This window comes from Taudactylus pleione, unplaced genomic scaffold (assembly GCF_031769625.1).
Source record: "Taudactylus pleione unplaced genomic scaffold, aTauple2 ptg000585l, whole genome shotgun sequence".
Lineage (NCBI taxonomy): Eukaryota > Metazoa > Chordata > Amphibia > Anura > Myobatrachidae > Taudactylus > Taudactylus pleione.
This window is the reverse complement of record NW_028284987.1, coordinates 141,253-157,300: the sequence shown is the minus strand read 5'-3', so window position 1 is coordinate 157,300 and position 16,048 is coordinate 141,253. Positions and strand designations below refer to the sequence as shown.

At 43.4% G+C, this 16,048-nt stretch overlaps 1 protein-coding gene across 2 annotated transcripts in view; it reads right to left on the bottom strand.

Annotated features, from left to right (window-relative positions):
* Nucleotides 1-16,048, bottom strand: part of SPAG5 (sperm associated antigen 5) — a 127,743-nt gene that overhangs the window by 67,112 nt on the left and 44,583 nt on the right. For both annotated transcript variants that reach the window (XM_088453704.1, XM_088453703.1), the window contains 7 exons: nt 14,356-14,475; nt 12,021-12,113; nt 9,634-9,768; nt 3,121-3,193; nt 2,213-2,360; nt 2,021-2,074; nt 506-620 (listed from right to left, as the gene is read on the bottom strand). In XM_088453704.1, the coding sequence (XP_088309830.1) occupies nt 506-620; nt 2,021-2,074; nt 2,213-2,360; nt 3,121-3,193; nt 9,634-9,768; nt 12,021-12,113; nt 14,356-14,475 (738 nt within the window). The remainder of the gene's footprint in view (nt 1-505; nt 621-2,020; nt 2,075-2,212; nt 2,361-3,120; nt 3,194-9,633; nt 9,769-12,020; nt 12,114-14,355; nt 14,476-16,048) is intronic.

Below are 16,048 nucleotides of genomic sequence, written 5' to 3'. Positions count from 1 at the left end.
AATGTCCGTGCATGCTTATACACCTCCATATGTCACACCATCAAAACTTGCACTAGCCCTATGACAGGTGCAGCTTCTCCGTCTGAACTAAGCTGCTTGCATGGAAACACCCACGACACTCCCATACCACGTCCATGGAACAGCCCATTTTTGCATACACTAGTAGCCACCTCCCAATCACCGACCCGGAACGCCCATCACATTTCCACAACACTTCTAATACCGTCCGTCTCGATGAAAACAGCGTCTTTATGTGTACATATTGTGTGATGCATGCGCCGCTACAAAAATAAAATCGCTCAACTACAGGAATATCGGCATTGCATGCTGCTCTGAATCAGGCCCAAGATGTCCATGCCTGATTGGAGAGTTTAAGCTAGTGTTTAGTTATAGTACAGTGTAATAAGATATTGTAAAATAATTCCATACTTGTCCCACTCATAACCCCCTGCACCCCCGAAATATAAAGAACAAACAATAACCATGCTCCAATGAGAAGCCTCACCTCCAGGCTCTCTGTGTAGTATGCCATTTGGGAAGCGTGTTCCTTTTTCAGCACCTTGAGCTGTGTCTGTAGATCCTTCTTTTGGTTTAAAGCCTCTGATAACTTCAGCTCCAAGCTGGTATTTTGTAATGGGGAGGAAGAAATAAATGTAAATATGCAGTATAGTTATAGTTGTACACATTTCTTTACAAATGAAGGAATTACTGAGGAAGTCAAAATTCCATTACAAAGAATATAAAAGCAAGGTTTCATTTGGGACATTATAAACCTCTAATGTGCCAGATTTTCAAGAAATTACTATCACAATCAATATACATATGCACACAATATTTACTAAGAATTTTTAGAAAACCACACCCTTTCAAATACACATGTAGTCAAAATGTTAACAATGAAATCTAAGCAATCACATTGGCCTGAGGTTCACAGGGTCATTAGGTCGACAGTCAAACCGTCGACAGTTAAAACGTCACAGTCATTATGTCGACATAGGTACAATAAAAAATAATGCTGACCCGTCATAATGGATGGACGTAAAAAGAAAATGTCCAATTGAGGGAAGAGCACTGAGTAAACACTGATCCTGTCAGTTCAGCCACATTGCCCGATATGCCTAATTGTTATATTGACATGTGTGTAGAATAGGGGTAGGTAACCTGTGGTAGGGCATGCTGGCATGTGTAGTGCCACAGTGGTGAAACTACCACAGGTTGCCTACTGACGGAAGCACAGCACTGATCATATCAGTCACCCATACAATCAGATTTCCCTAAACGTCACACAAGAAAAACTATTGTTACCCACCCCCCCCCGCAACAGAACTTTGCACTGTAACTGGATGTCCGTTATGTGCCACACCATAAATTAATTGCCATGACTGTTGCACTAAACCCTGTTACAGTAGCGCTGCTGTTGGGGCATGCTAAAACTGTGGCAGGGTATGCTGGCATGTGTAGTTCCACAGCTGCTGGACTGGCACAGGTTGCAGACATTGTCATCCGCCCTGCTAGAGATCCCGTTATGTGCTGTTACATACATTAAATGCCACGACCATTGCAAGAAATCCCATCATGGTAGTGCTAAGCCCCTTCATAATTGCAATTAATAAATGACAAGCAAAGCATGCAGACCTGCTAATAGTTTGGTTGCAGGTCAAACGATGTTCAGTTACATATACTTAAACATGGTGTCATTATTTTGACCTATAAAAATGTCAACATTTAATGTTTTGTATGTCGATATTTTTACTGTGTCTACATTCTGGCCAGGTCTATATTTTAATTATCGATGTTATGTTCCGGTTGACATTTTGAATGTGTACATATTGATTGTTGACATTATGGTATCTATATTATGATTGCCTATATTTTGAATGTCTAAATATCATAACGCACACGGCTGAGCAATACTCAGAATGTAGACTATTCATTCACAAGGAACTAGGGAAACCAGGGTAACGGTTGATTCATCACCTCTCTTAGCTAGAGAACATTAATATGTTAAAAAATAATGTACCTGGGCAAAATCTCTGCAGATAGATGCTTGATGCGATCTTGATATTCATGTCCTCTGAAATACAAAGAATGGTTTCAATTATAAGTCTGTGTCATCATTATAAGTCAGCAATTCAGAAGACCATCTATGATATTTCTGTAGCACTTCCGTGGGACATTCTTTAAAGCAGTTACGGTTAGTTGATGCACATACCGAACATTTGTCTCATTTAGTTCTTTTTCAAGAAGTTTCACAGATGAATTTTTAGCGGATAACTGTTCCACTAGTTCAGAGTTTCTCTCTTTTAGCTGTTCAGTTTCAGACTCCAGTTTACACAAGTGTCCCATTAGCGTTTCCAGCTCTAAAAAAATGTAATAAAGGAAATTCAGAAAATACAACATATAAAAAAGTGAAATTATGCTTAATTGCAAACCTTTTTTTGTTTTACATTTACAGAATGCAAATACTTCATGTAATGTATAAAACATTTTGGGCTTAATCCAAAAATGGACAGCAGTAGTAAGCTATGGGAAGCAAAGTGTGAGGATTCAGCTGACTAATTGGCACTTTGGTTAGACCTTATGTGTCACTCATGACCTCCCAAGTAGCTCAAAGTAAGTTAAATTAATCACCTTGGCAAATAGTGAATTAAATATACACTCCTTAATTATAATATGCCTCACAATCATAAATTCAACAAGGGTGCTCACCACATTGCAAAATAAACGCACACAAAAAAATAAGCACACATTCGTATAACTCATCAACATCCATTCCTAGTTAATTGGTTTCACAACTCCAGCAGCTGAGCCACACGATGCGTCATCCCATTTTTAGCGGTTCCCAAAAAAAAAGAAATAAAGAAAAAGAGCCCACAGAGGCTTCATGAACCACTTATGGCCATTTTTGCAGCAACTTCCTTGAGGCTGATCCTAGTAAAGGTTTTAACCCAATCAGGCTTCAGACTTCTGTCAGATTTCTTAAAAAAAAAACTCCGGACCAAGTTCTCTAAACCCCATGGCTACAGTGACTCAAAACAAAGAAGGAGAAAACAAATACTAATATAGACCTGTATGTAGTAGGGGGGGAAGGGAAAGACAGAAGAATCAGCAAAATCAAACCTGAGCCCAGACGAGAATTTTCGAGTTTCAACTGTTCATTCTGAGACTTCTCATTTTTCATATAATTGAACACCTAATGGGACCACAATATATAAAAAACAAGAGATATGGTAAGAACTTACCTTTGTTATCTCTGTTTCTACGAAGTCCATAGGGTCCACAGGGTTGACCTTGGGGGTATAGGTTGGGAACCAAATCCGGGCACCACGCAGTTAAAGCTTTTAGCTCCCAGGATGCACTGGGTCCACTCTCCCTATAACCCCACCCCCAAGCCAGAGGCACCTCAGTTTGTAAGTAGCCAAAGGCCGGAGGAGGAGAGAAAAAGAGAGAGAAAACTGGAACACTCAATAACCATACTCACCGAAATGGGAGACGGAAAACCGGTGACCAGCCACACAGCCCATATGAAGCCAGGTGCGTCAGGGCGGGCGCCCTGTGGACCCTATGGACTTCGTAGAAACAGAGATAACAAAGGTAAGTTCTTACCATATCTCTTGTTTTCTACTTCAGGGTCCATAGGGGGTCCACAGGGTTGACCTTGGGGATGTCCCAAAGCAGTTCAACCAAGGGTGGGGACGCTCCTGTGCTGAGAGGAGAATCCGTCGCCAAAAAGGAAGCATCCTGAGAGGCAAAGGAAACCAATGCCTAGAACCTTAAAAAGGTGTGGACAGAAGACCACGTGGCCACCTAGTAAGGCAAAACAGCCGAGGCGCCACAGCGAGCCGCACACGAGGGTCACATGGCCCGAGAAAAAACAAGCATCAACAACAGGAAGGCCTACCCATGGGTAGGCCCCTGAGGAAGACCTACGAGGCCATCCAAGCCAACATTTGGTTATAGGCCGGCCATCCTTTCCTGTGAAAACCAGAAATCTCAGACCACCAATAAGGAGTCCGATTTCCGTAAGGAACCTGAACGGATCACATAAATCCAAAGAGGCCAGACCACAGTCAATGAGGCCACACCAGCCGAGAGGACTGGGGACAGAATGGCCGTACCATAAGTTCCAGAATAATATGGAACCTGAAAACCACTAAGAAGAAACACAGGGCGAGAGCAACTCCCACCCTGACATGATGCCCTCCAGAAGAGGGAGCCACATGAGAACGCTCCCAATTCAGACACTCTCCTGGTTGATATAAACACCCTGAGAGAAAGAGAGAGCCTAAGCAATAGACCATGTAATGGCTATCACAACCAGCGGTTCCATTGACTGTCCCCGGAGGTAACGAAGAACCACTACTTACTCCCAAGGAGTCCCTAGGGAGGACAAATGGAGGCATAATCAAGAAAACACTCCAAAGGATGAACTGGATACCAGAGTGAAGCAATTCCATATCTTAACCATACTGACAGTGTAGAGATCCGCACTGTCAGGAAGACCAGGCCAAGTGTGAAACCCAAGCCAGCCGGAAGGAATGCCAGAATATCTGGAAATCCTGGACACCGGAGGATTGTATCGACAGGTACAATACCATAAGATTTATGGCTGCCACAGTTTGTGGTAGGTCCCAGCAAAAGCTGATCCATGTGCTCTAATCATTCCAACGATGACAAAGCCAGGGAAGCCGTAAGACCACTGTAAGGACACAGTCAAAGACAAACGACCCAGGTCCAAGGCAAAACCAAGGACCCTGAGACAACAGGTCCGGGCAGTGAAGCATCAGGGATGGAGTATCGATGTAGAGACTCCGAAGATCCAAGTACCCCTGACATCTGGGGCAATCAGGAGCCACCAGCAGGAAAGCATCTCCGTCTCGATTGAAAACACTTCCAAAGACCTCGAGGAAGAAGGGAGACCGGAGAACACAGGTACACAAAGTGGAAGGACCACTTCACCGACAAAGAGTCGCTGAAGTTTGCTTCAGAATCCCCAGAGCTGAACTGTAACACCATAGTGTGATAAAGTCAGAAGGCCATGAGGGTCACCTCAGGGGGGCCCCCCTGCTCACCAGGAGATGAAACCTCTCTTGGGGAAGAGACTAGTCCCCGGGATGCACGTCGTGACGGCTGAGGACTCCCGCTTCCCAATGGAGAGCTCCTGAAATGAACGCTGCCGAGATGGTCGGGAGGAGACCCTCGGACTATGTCCGAATATGTGACATACCTGTCATTGCCACCCAACGAACAGTGTTGCTAAAAAGGAAGCCACTGTCCTGACCCTGTCGGACTGAACCTTTTCAGGTTCACCGGGAAACAAGAGTTATGCCAGAGTAAGTTAATTGACAGGGTGGAATCGACAGACGTCCAACTGCACTGAAAAGGATTCGATCCAGACACTGTCCCTAGCAAAGAAAACCCTGGACGAGATGGCCATAGCCACCCGGACAGGGACCGACTTGCCTCCGGAGAGAGCATCATCGTTTGAACAGTTATCCGACAGAAAAAACTCATTCCATCTGGAGATGAGCCAATTATGTAAAGGCCTGGAATGGAACTGAGCCCATTCCACCATGCATCCCAGAGTGTAAAGACATCTGTCGACTGCGCAGACAACCATGTACTCCTAATGGAAGAGAGGAGATTCCGTCTTACGCCAGAAGAATTCTCAGATTCTGAGAATCCAGCAGGGATCCTAGATGAAGAATACCCAGAGAGGGATGCAGGGAGGACTTTTTCCCCGTTGATTAAACGTCTGCACCCTGAAGAAGCCACAGTCATCCTGACCTGGCCGTAAAGTACCCCGGTGATCCCGCTAAGAGCAGGAGGCCGTCCAGGTACAGGAGCATTGGGATATACTGAACAGAAGAACTGTCAGAAAATCCAAAACGCTGGTAAACCCCTGTGGGGCTGAGGACAGTCCCAACAGGCAGAGCCCGAAAAATTGTAAGTGTTGCTGTGATACAGCAAACCTCAGCCCATGCTGAGGAAAGGTCTCTGTAAGTACCCATAGGCACGCGTCCTGTATATCCAGTGATACCCTAAAGTCCCCAGGTTCCAAACATCGTATGATGGAGCATAGGGATTTCCTCCTGAGCCCAGGTAGCTTTAGGAACTGGTTCAGGGAATTGAGACAGAGAACAGGCCAAAGAGGACCATTCAGCCACCGCACCAGAAAGAAAACAGAACAACCAGTCCCTCACTGAGATAGTGGGGATGGCCCAATTAGCTCCGCTTACCGCAACAACTGCATAGCTTTCTGGATCTGTAAGGCCCTTGTAAAGAGGGCGTACCCTCCTACCCACGTAGCCGCGGCAACTTGACACTAATACCGGGCGAACTGAGAAAATCGGTATCTCCCAGTTGTAGGCCTGTCCCGTCAGACTGAAGAGATATCCGTAGGTTCAGAAGCAGGATCGGCTGGCAGTCCAGGCCTGCTCGGTACTGGATATGTCGGCCCTTGTAGATGCCGACAGTCTACGAAGAAACAGACCTTTAGGCTGACCCAGAGGACAAAAAGACTTAACAGACTTAGTCTGAGGCCTTGTAGTGGGCATAGCTGAAAGCGGTAAACTTGTCGTTAGTAATACTGCCAATGTTACTACAATCTTGTCAAGGTCAGGACCAAACAATATCAACCCTAAAGATGGTATCTGCACCTCTGCATTCCCAGAGCGCAGCCATAGGGTATTACGGAGGATACAGTCGCAGCCGGAACTCTGAAAGTTAGGAGACTGGTATCCAATATAGGCATTTCCACCTATGACAACAGCATATATTACGTGAGCGACCAAATACATTTGAACCCCCGACGTGTTGGAGGGGAAAAAACATTACAAATGCATCAACCCAATATGCAATAGTATTAACCAACCATGCTATAGCCATGGTAGGATGGGTAACAATCCCTGAAAGCAAGTATACTGATTTCAGGCAGAGTTACCACCTACGGATCCGAAGAATCCGACCACGCAGGAATGGGAGGCGTAGTAACGTCTGTAATCAGACGAGTAACACGCCCATCCCCCCCAGGAGGGGCTCGTGATTACCCTCAGGGAATTTGGGACAGGAGGCCAAACACTGTTGTAACACCTCCTATCTGGCAACAGCCAGAGTCCCGCTATGCGATCCACCCGCTAGTCAGCAACAGGTAACCCGAAGGCACGCAATACTGAGGGTGTATGATACAGGTGCAGGTCAACATTCACTCTAACCAGAATGGACCTGCTACCAGCCCTAAAGCAGGGATAATAATACCTGAAATAGGCTTCCCCCCGTGTAAGAGGGAAAGAGCCCCGAACAGTACAGAGTTCACGGCAGAGCCAACTGGGAAGTAACCACAGGGCGTCAACCACGCCAATTAGCGTTTCGTAGAAAACGACATCCACCCAGGGTGGCTGTTGTGGTAATCCCTGCAAGGGGAATGACAGACTATTGTGGCACCAGGGGGAATTCATATACTGCGAAAAACCCCTGCAGGGAGCGGTAGTCTGTGTCACAGGGGAAGAGTGCAAGAAGCTGCGAGATACCCTGAGATGAAAAGGGCAGTATGGTGAAGTAACCCCAAGTGAGGTACAACAATGGGGCCCGCCCGGCGATCCGTAATTGAGAGGATCCCGAGAAAACAAACCGCCCAAGGGGGTCGTGAAAGAGGCCGGCACCAGATGACGCCACATACAGAACCCTTTATGAGTCAAATCCTCCGCACTAACACCTGCAGCACATGACTTGCAGGATAGTAAAAATGGGTGCAGTATAACGCTCTATCTCCTGGTCAGACATATCTGACCAATCTTGGCGGAAATATTAAGCAGCACTATACTGGTCCTGACTGATGCCAAAAATTAGCTGCAGGGACCCATTTTCAGCGTATGCAACACACAGTTCCATCTAAAATATGGCAACGTGCAGCACGCAACAGTATGTGACAAACCACACAAATATTAACAAGTATATAAATGTGAGGTCTCAGAACCACCCTAAGTACAGCTGTATTAGGGCAGATAAAGAAAAGGGATAGATATACACTGACAGGTGAGAGAATAAAGTACAGTCAGCACTAGCATAAGTCACATACAATGCAGATATATACATAAACATGTCATATAATATACTGCACTATTACACTGCATTCAACTGCCCAGATTCAGTGTCTGGGAAGGCTACAGCGCTGTGTACACTGACCTGATGGTGAGGTACGCAGGGGGACTGGACTCACTGCCATCCTGAGAGATTTCTGCTGCACCACAGAGATAAAATGGCCGCTGGAGACCTCAGAGGAAGCGTGGCCCGCGGAGGAAGCAGCTCAGCGACGCCAGACTATGGATACTGAAAGGCGCGCTGAGCTGAGGGGAGGAGCCGCTGTAACAGGGAAGGCTGCCTCCCCTGGCCGGCTATTAACCCCCGGGACGCCGGCTCCCTGCACCGATCGTTAAGTCCCTGGTGGTCTAGTGGACACACGGGGTATGGGGGGCCCGCCGCCACTGCCGGCGCCTCCGGTCTGTCCCCTGAGACCGGAGGCACAGGACTGCATTTGAAATGCGCGGATCACCGCAAGCGGTGATCCGCGACCTTACCTGCTCCCCGTGGATCCGGCAGCAGTCCTGGGCGCCCGCAGAGTCCGGCTAGTACAGACTCTGGGGTCCCGCTGAGATCCCCAGATCTGTACTGGCGTCTCAGCGCCAGCGGGGTGACGGAGCAGCAGCTTAGACGTCCTATGGACAGTCCGACGCTGCCGCTCTGAAGAGTCCAAAGTCCATGAAAAAACTTTGTCCCTAAAAAAATAAAATAAGCTTAGGGGCTGCTAATCAGCTCCCCCTGCGCTAACGGTGACCCGACTCCGGCCGGGCACCAACTTAAACTGAGGTGCCTCTGGCTTGGGGGTGGGGTTATAGGGAGAGTGGACCCAGTGCATCCTGGGAGCTAAAAGCTTTAACTGCGTGGTGCCCGGATTTGGTTCCCAACCTATACCCCCAAGGTCAACCCTGTGGACCCCCTATGGACCCTGAAGTAGAAACCAAGTAAAAGCGTCCATTTGTTATTATGTATCTAATGTCGTGTATAAAAGAATGGGTATGAAGTCCCGGCAGCTGAATAGCCACAGGTTCATATCCCGACACCAGCAGCCCGAAGGGAGAAGATCCCAACAGGGCAGGTAAGTACCCTAACCCTCTCCCCCCCCAACCCTCCCTTAGTGGTGCTTAACCCCCCCCCCCCCCCTACATTTTTTTTTTAAATAAACTGTACAAGTTAGCCATGTTTTCACCCTTTGCAGCAGGAAGCGTGGGATTCTTTAACTGAAAAGGCACAGTCTGAGTGACCGCTTGACAGACTTGCTCTGTAGGAACACACAGTATGCTGTAGATTGGAACATTAATGCACTGAGGCAGGGCTACTGATGGCAGCGGTTGCAACAGCAGTTTCGGGTATTTTAAGGTCAGTTATATATGAAATACATCCCTCATGGCATACTTTGAAATGAAGTTCTATGGGCAGGGCCTATTCATTTTGTAAAAAAAATACATGTGATGTGTAAATACAAATGGTGGCAATTTACCAAACAACTAAGAATAACTTGTGATGATTAAGTGTACCCTTTTATATTGTCATGCATATATTCAAATCTAAACTCACCTCATCATTTTCCAGAATTGCCATGTCTCTTTCATTCTTTACTCCTTCATACTCCACAAGTGCTGTTTGTGTCTTTTTCTTCATAACCTCAAACAGATGCCAGTGTTGAGACATCAACTCCCTGGCCTGAGAGCACTAACACAAGTAAACACATGCTAGGTATAAGGACCATTCCATGGACCACTAAACCAGAAATCTAAGTCCATGACCTTCACAATCACTTATATAAAAGTTTCAAGAGCATTTGTGGAGAATAGGAGGGGTGAACAATATTGGTTCCTTGGTTAGTACATCAAACAAACGACCCCTTACATTCCAGGAAGCGACCGAGAAGTTCCCTGTAGCATTTCTTTTGACCCAGCACTATGCTAGCCTAGTTATTCGCCATTTGTCCCCAGCTGATTGGAAAAACCCCGTGTATACAATGCTTCAACGACCACCAGCAAGTACAGGGGCGATTTCTCAGGCCTATAAGCATTTCCAAGTCCTTCTAGACGATTCTACATCCCAAGGAGGCCCTGGTGCCTGGATCTCATAGCTTCCAAGTTTGCAGATTGAGGATTTGTTGTGGGCCCATACTAGGTCCTGTCAGTTACTCTCACCCTCTATGTACACAGAGATGTTCATTAACATACTACATAGATCATATTTATCTCCATATATGGAGGTTCCTCATTGGGCTCTCAACAACTCATACCTGCTTTAAATGTGGTTTGCCCCAAGCTGATCTACTTAATAGTCTGTGGTCTGGTCCATTAGTTCGCAGAATCTGGCTACAAGTCCGCAATTCTTGCCAAAAGCACTTTGTATATTATCTGCCCTTGACCCCAGAGTATCTTAGGTTCTCACAGGGAGGCAGAAGGCTGCTGTCGGTGATCAGTGCGGCAGCTTGCAAATGTTACAGGTGTGGATACACCCTGAACCCCCAACTATTTCCCTTTTTAAAACAAAATTGTTTATCTTTTTCGTATGGAATGGGTGGTGGTTACTCTGGAGGAGGCCAGAACTGAGAGGTTTTTCGAGAAAGCTTCATAGTAGCCCTGTCAACGGTTATACAAACCTAGTTCATAATTCTCTGAGCAATACCGCTTTGTATCTTTTGTGTATGGTGGAAGGTGATCCTGCCATCACTTTGCCACCCTGGGGGTGGGGGAAGGGCCCAGCAGGTTTGAGGTTTAATATTTGCTTATTGTTTATTCACAATTAGATATATGGGCTTGAAATTGTCAATTTCCAGAAACATTCTTGTATGCTTTGGATTAATCCATTTTTCTTTTTGTTTAAGTGTTCCCCATGATTTTTGGTAGCCATTGTGACATTTCTTTAAGATATGTATAAATGTTCCGAATGGAGTGGCTGGAAGCCTCGCTGCAAAAAGAAAAGTTTACAGAAAACTTTTTTTGCCACTTGGGAAAGTTAATATTGAAACATTGTCCCAATCATCAAAAAAAAATAGGGAAAGGTTCTAAAAACACAATCTGGTACGAAACACGTATATTGCTTTAAAAATATTTGGTCAATTTATTGAGAGTTATGAGACTATGTTGAGGACACGGGCTCACGTAAGGTACTTATGCTGATATTTTCTATATTCACATTGTTCTGTATATAATCATGCAGTGATATGTTGATGATAATATTTGTGGACTATACATGTCATAGTTATGTCACTGTTATTGTATAAACTAAATATGCCTGTGCATTATTTGTACTGATGTAACGGTGTTTACAAATATAGTACTTCAATAAAGAAACAATTTATATAAAAAAAAACATATAAATATGTATATTTGTCTTACATATTTCTGGTTTGACTTTAATATATTGGGCCCTAATGGAAGTGATTTTTTTCTATATAAAACACATGAATGTGATGCAAATATTGTAATGTATCACACATTGCTTTAATAAAAATATATAAAAAAAAAAAAAAGTTTCAAGAACTTACCAAAACCTATAGATCTAGTTTAAGGTTACATTGGGGAGGGACTTACTGTACCCCTCAGAAGTCCTGAATGATACTATACTGAGCGGTTAATGGAATAAAATTGCTTAAAATAAAGGGGAACAACAAGAAGTACATAAAGCAGGGTTACTGACCTAATTTTATTAAAATGTCAACTTAACTCTGGTCAGGTGAAGATCCGAGTTATACACAAAACTGAATAGGTCATGCAGTTAACTACTGTATGCAGAGCAATTACAGCTCTGTCTGCATTTTCTGACTAAAGCTCTCTCTCCTCCTCCTTCACATGCCAGCCACTGTGTTAGAGTCCAGACAGCCGGTATCCTTCAATGTCAAAACTACTACTGTATCAAATTATGGATTAGATTTAGGATTTTAGATTCTTAAAAATAGCCTTTAAGCTAAAATGATTACTCATTACCTGACTCAGCAACTGGGTTCGGTCGTCTTCCATTTCAGTGCAAACAGACTGAGCCCTGTCAACAAATCCCACCAATTCTTCATTGTACGAGAGCTTTAAGAAATATGCAAAACAAAAACAAGTTCTATATTCAGATATAGTCTATATAAGCCAAAATACATTACCAACATAGGGCCGAATTCAACTAGCCTCAAAAAGCCGCGTTCGCAAGTGCAATCCTATTGCTGAAGTTTTCGCATTGTGTGAATACTCTATAGTCGAAAACAGGCGAACGGTTTTCACCATCTCAGAGCATGTGAAAAAATGTGCAAAAACCCTATTTTTGATAAAAAATGTGGGGACTTGGTGCAGAACCAATTTGGACACCCCCTACAGACTAATTAGGCAAAAAAAATGTTTTATTTAACTTAATTCCCCCTAATAATGACATGTAATTTTTGGTGTCAAAATGTAAAAAGTGTTTGAATATGAGTTTAAAGTACTAGGTGAAGTATTTTGAGGGGGGGGGGGGGGGGGGGGATGGATCGGACAAGTGTTTTACACATCAAAAAGTAACAATAATTGGAAAAACCAATCATCAGTATAGTGATTCCTTCATGGGGCACTCTTTTGTACATAAATGATTTGTTAGTATAATTAAAAATTCGCTTTTAATAAATTTCCAATAAAAGAATAGAGATTTGTTGTGCTCATTTATAAAATATCTAACCGAGCTCCCTTAGCAATTAATCTCATGAACTTATAAAAATATATGTATTATAAGAATTAGCATAAAGTATGTGGTGACTATGCTTGTTTGAATTCACATGCTCATATAGCTCCTGATGGGTACATAATACATTATAATAGCAGGGTCAGGTACAGTTCGTATGACATATAAAAATTGCAAATAATAATTGGAAATAACTCATAAATTAGAACTGTATGTAATAATAACCACTCGGTCATTTGAGATAAATCTATACATTGAGTGTGATAATAGCGTGTCTGCTGAGTATCATCCCAAATTCATATACCACGTATACTACCTCAATGTAACCAAAAATATATAAATATACACATGAAATGCTAGCAGAGTACTCTGAAAAAAGGGGAGAGCAAGACCACCCTGTAGGCGTAAATATCCCAGATGACCAGATACTGATTTATATCAGGATAGCAATCCCGGATGACATACTTAAATATTATAAAATACTATAGGCAGATAATATCATGTTGTGTCACATAATCCCATAGAAATTTAAATAGTAAGTACGGCGTACAAGTACCTGGTCCCCTCTGCTGTCCAGGGTCTTCTAGGAGCGGACACCTGGATGAGAGAGGGATCAGGAATAACTCCGATAGAAAATAAAGGGAGAGGTGGGGGACACCGATCCGTACTTGGTGTTTGCTCAGTGTAGTGGCATTTGGGTTCTGCCACATAGGTCCCACTGTGCTATCCTGCCTTCATGGACCCTCCTAACCTGAGAAACTCATTACAGATTTGTTTTTAAACCTTCTTTAGCCTTTTTTTATTTAAATTACTTTATCCATTTGGTGTCTCTTTCTTATTTGTTGACTGTGGAAGCAATGTATGGTGCTTAGCCATTTTTTATCTTTTTAGTCAATAAATGGTGCTGTACACCGTATATTATAAAAAACGACTGAGGTCTATTTGTTATTGAAAATGTATGCACTGAGATTAGACTCTATTCAGTGCTGCACATACGAACTTAACACATTTATTATGCACAATTTTGGTTCTGATTCTGCACTTTATTAAGCACTTATAGGGACTTTATATCAACTACATTGCTATAATATATATATACATACACACGCATACAGTGTAATATATATATATATATCTCAGAGATTCTATACATATCAGGGTTACTACAGATGTAAACATAGAATGTACTATAACAGCTGGTCTAGTTTACTAGGTGAATACTTTGCAGATGCTTTTTATCATACATCACAAACATTTTAGTATACACAGTTTGGCAAGGAATACTCCATTTGAATTTGCTAAACATGTTCATCATCCACCGTCACTCTCCCTTGTAGATACATTATGCTATGAAAAAGGTGATACTGTAACTAAATGGGCACTAAGCTGTCTAGTGGGTGGTCACTGAAGTTGATATGGTTTACTTCACACCACCGTTATGCACATTTCAATTAATATATTGCTACTTTGTTTTAATGTGTGGCCAGCATACAAGTTTGTGTGATAATAAGCACTAAAAAGTACACAATATGAAACAAAAATGGTCTCGAAAAAAGACGACATGAACTTCAATCTCCAAATATAGGACAATAGTTCTGCACCTTTAGAGTTGATCAGATTTACCTGTTGATTATAAGCCTCTTTGACAGCATCACATAATTGTCTCTCAGATTCCAGATCCCGGCGTAGCTCAGCAATAACGGCTGAAGAATGAATCTCGAGATCCTCCAAACACAGATTTGCCTGAGCACAGCGAAATGGAGACAAACATTCAATCTTTACATTTGTAAGAAACGCAGCCTACTTTTGGATTTGTAAAAATAATACTAAATATAAAAGTCAGATTATTTATTTAAACACTGTTATTCAAATAAATGTTTAGATTTTAGTTAAAGTTACAAAAACCAAAGAAAACAATCTAAAAGCTACAGATGTGTCCACACACATTTAGCCTCCTTGAGCGTTAAACAGCCCTTCTAGTTGTGCCATGCCATGGTGCGACTCAGTAGCGCCAAGAGTCTTTTCGTGCGACTTGAGTCTTATTCGCAAAGCGATGCAAATAGGACGCACAAGCAGCTTCTGCGGATGAAAATAATATGCGGCATCACGATTGCTTGGAAAAACCTACAGCTGTGTCCACATACATCTTACTTCCCTGTGCTTTAAACAGCCCTTCTAGTAGTGACTCGGTAGCGCCAAGCATTTTGTCGTGCGAATTTTAACCATTGAATGTGTCTTATTCGCAAAGTGAAGGAAATATGATGCACAAGCAGCTTCTGCTGATTAAAATGATATGCGACATGCCTATATTTTGTGTGCAACTGCAGGTGTATCTGCATGCAAAATGCTACGTTACAGGGTCACAGCCGCTGACACTCTATAACGCAGCACTTTCCATACAGATATAACTGAAGTCGCACACAGAAAATAAGCATACTGCATATCATTTTAATCAGCAGAAGCATCGGGTGTGTCCTATTCGCATTGTTTTTTTAAAGGGAAAAAGTCACAGGAAAAGACGCTCGGCACTCGCATTATGTTTTACTATAGCTAGAGAAACCAGCTATTATGCTTTGGCGGGAGCAGGGCCAGATGAACAATGGGGAAAATTGGACTACATCCCCAGGCCCCCACATAAAAATAGGCCCATCAGCATGATGACCAGCCGCCCACACAGCAGCCATAAATAACAAGTGTTAATTCTATATTCCTGAGAAAATTACACATTTTTTCTACTTTTACATATTGAGGGAGACATTGGGGCTGATAGTATAGGGGGGTTACACACCCACACAGTGTTCTCCTCAAACAATTTTGCCAGCTGTTTGGCATGAAGAGATAGCGGGGTGGGGGCAGTGGACACATCATTTTTAAAGAGACTGGCAGATATAGCCCACTTGCTGGCTGGACAGATATATTTGTGTCCAGCAATGCAGGCTGCAGTGTCCATCTACCTTCCCTGCAAAGTTCCAGGCATCCAAACAACACCCTGCATCTTAATGACAAGGGAGGGATCTGTTACTGAGCTTGTCAAAGCAACTTAAGCGCAGTGTGACACTGATTCTAGCAGTCAGACTCCTGGAGCAGGTAGTGCTGGGTTGGATGTAAAAAAAATTCAGTGTAGCACCCGTCAAATTAATCCTGGGGAGAACACTACCACATCACACTGGCCATACCCACACAGCACCGGTCACAGCACCTCCACTTCTTAGAATAGGCCCTCGATCATTTTCAACCCCATACCATGTGACCCTTAATCCGGCCGTGGGCAGGAGTGTGGTTCATTTTAAAAGTAAGAGAACGGACTGTTAAAAAT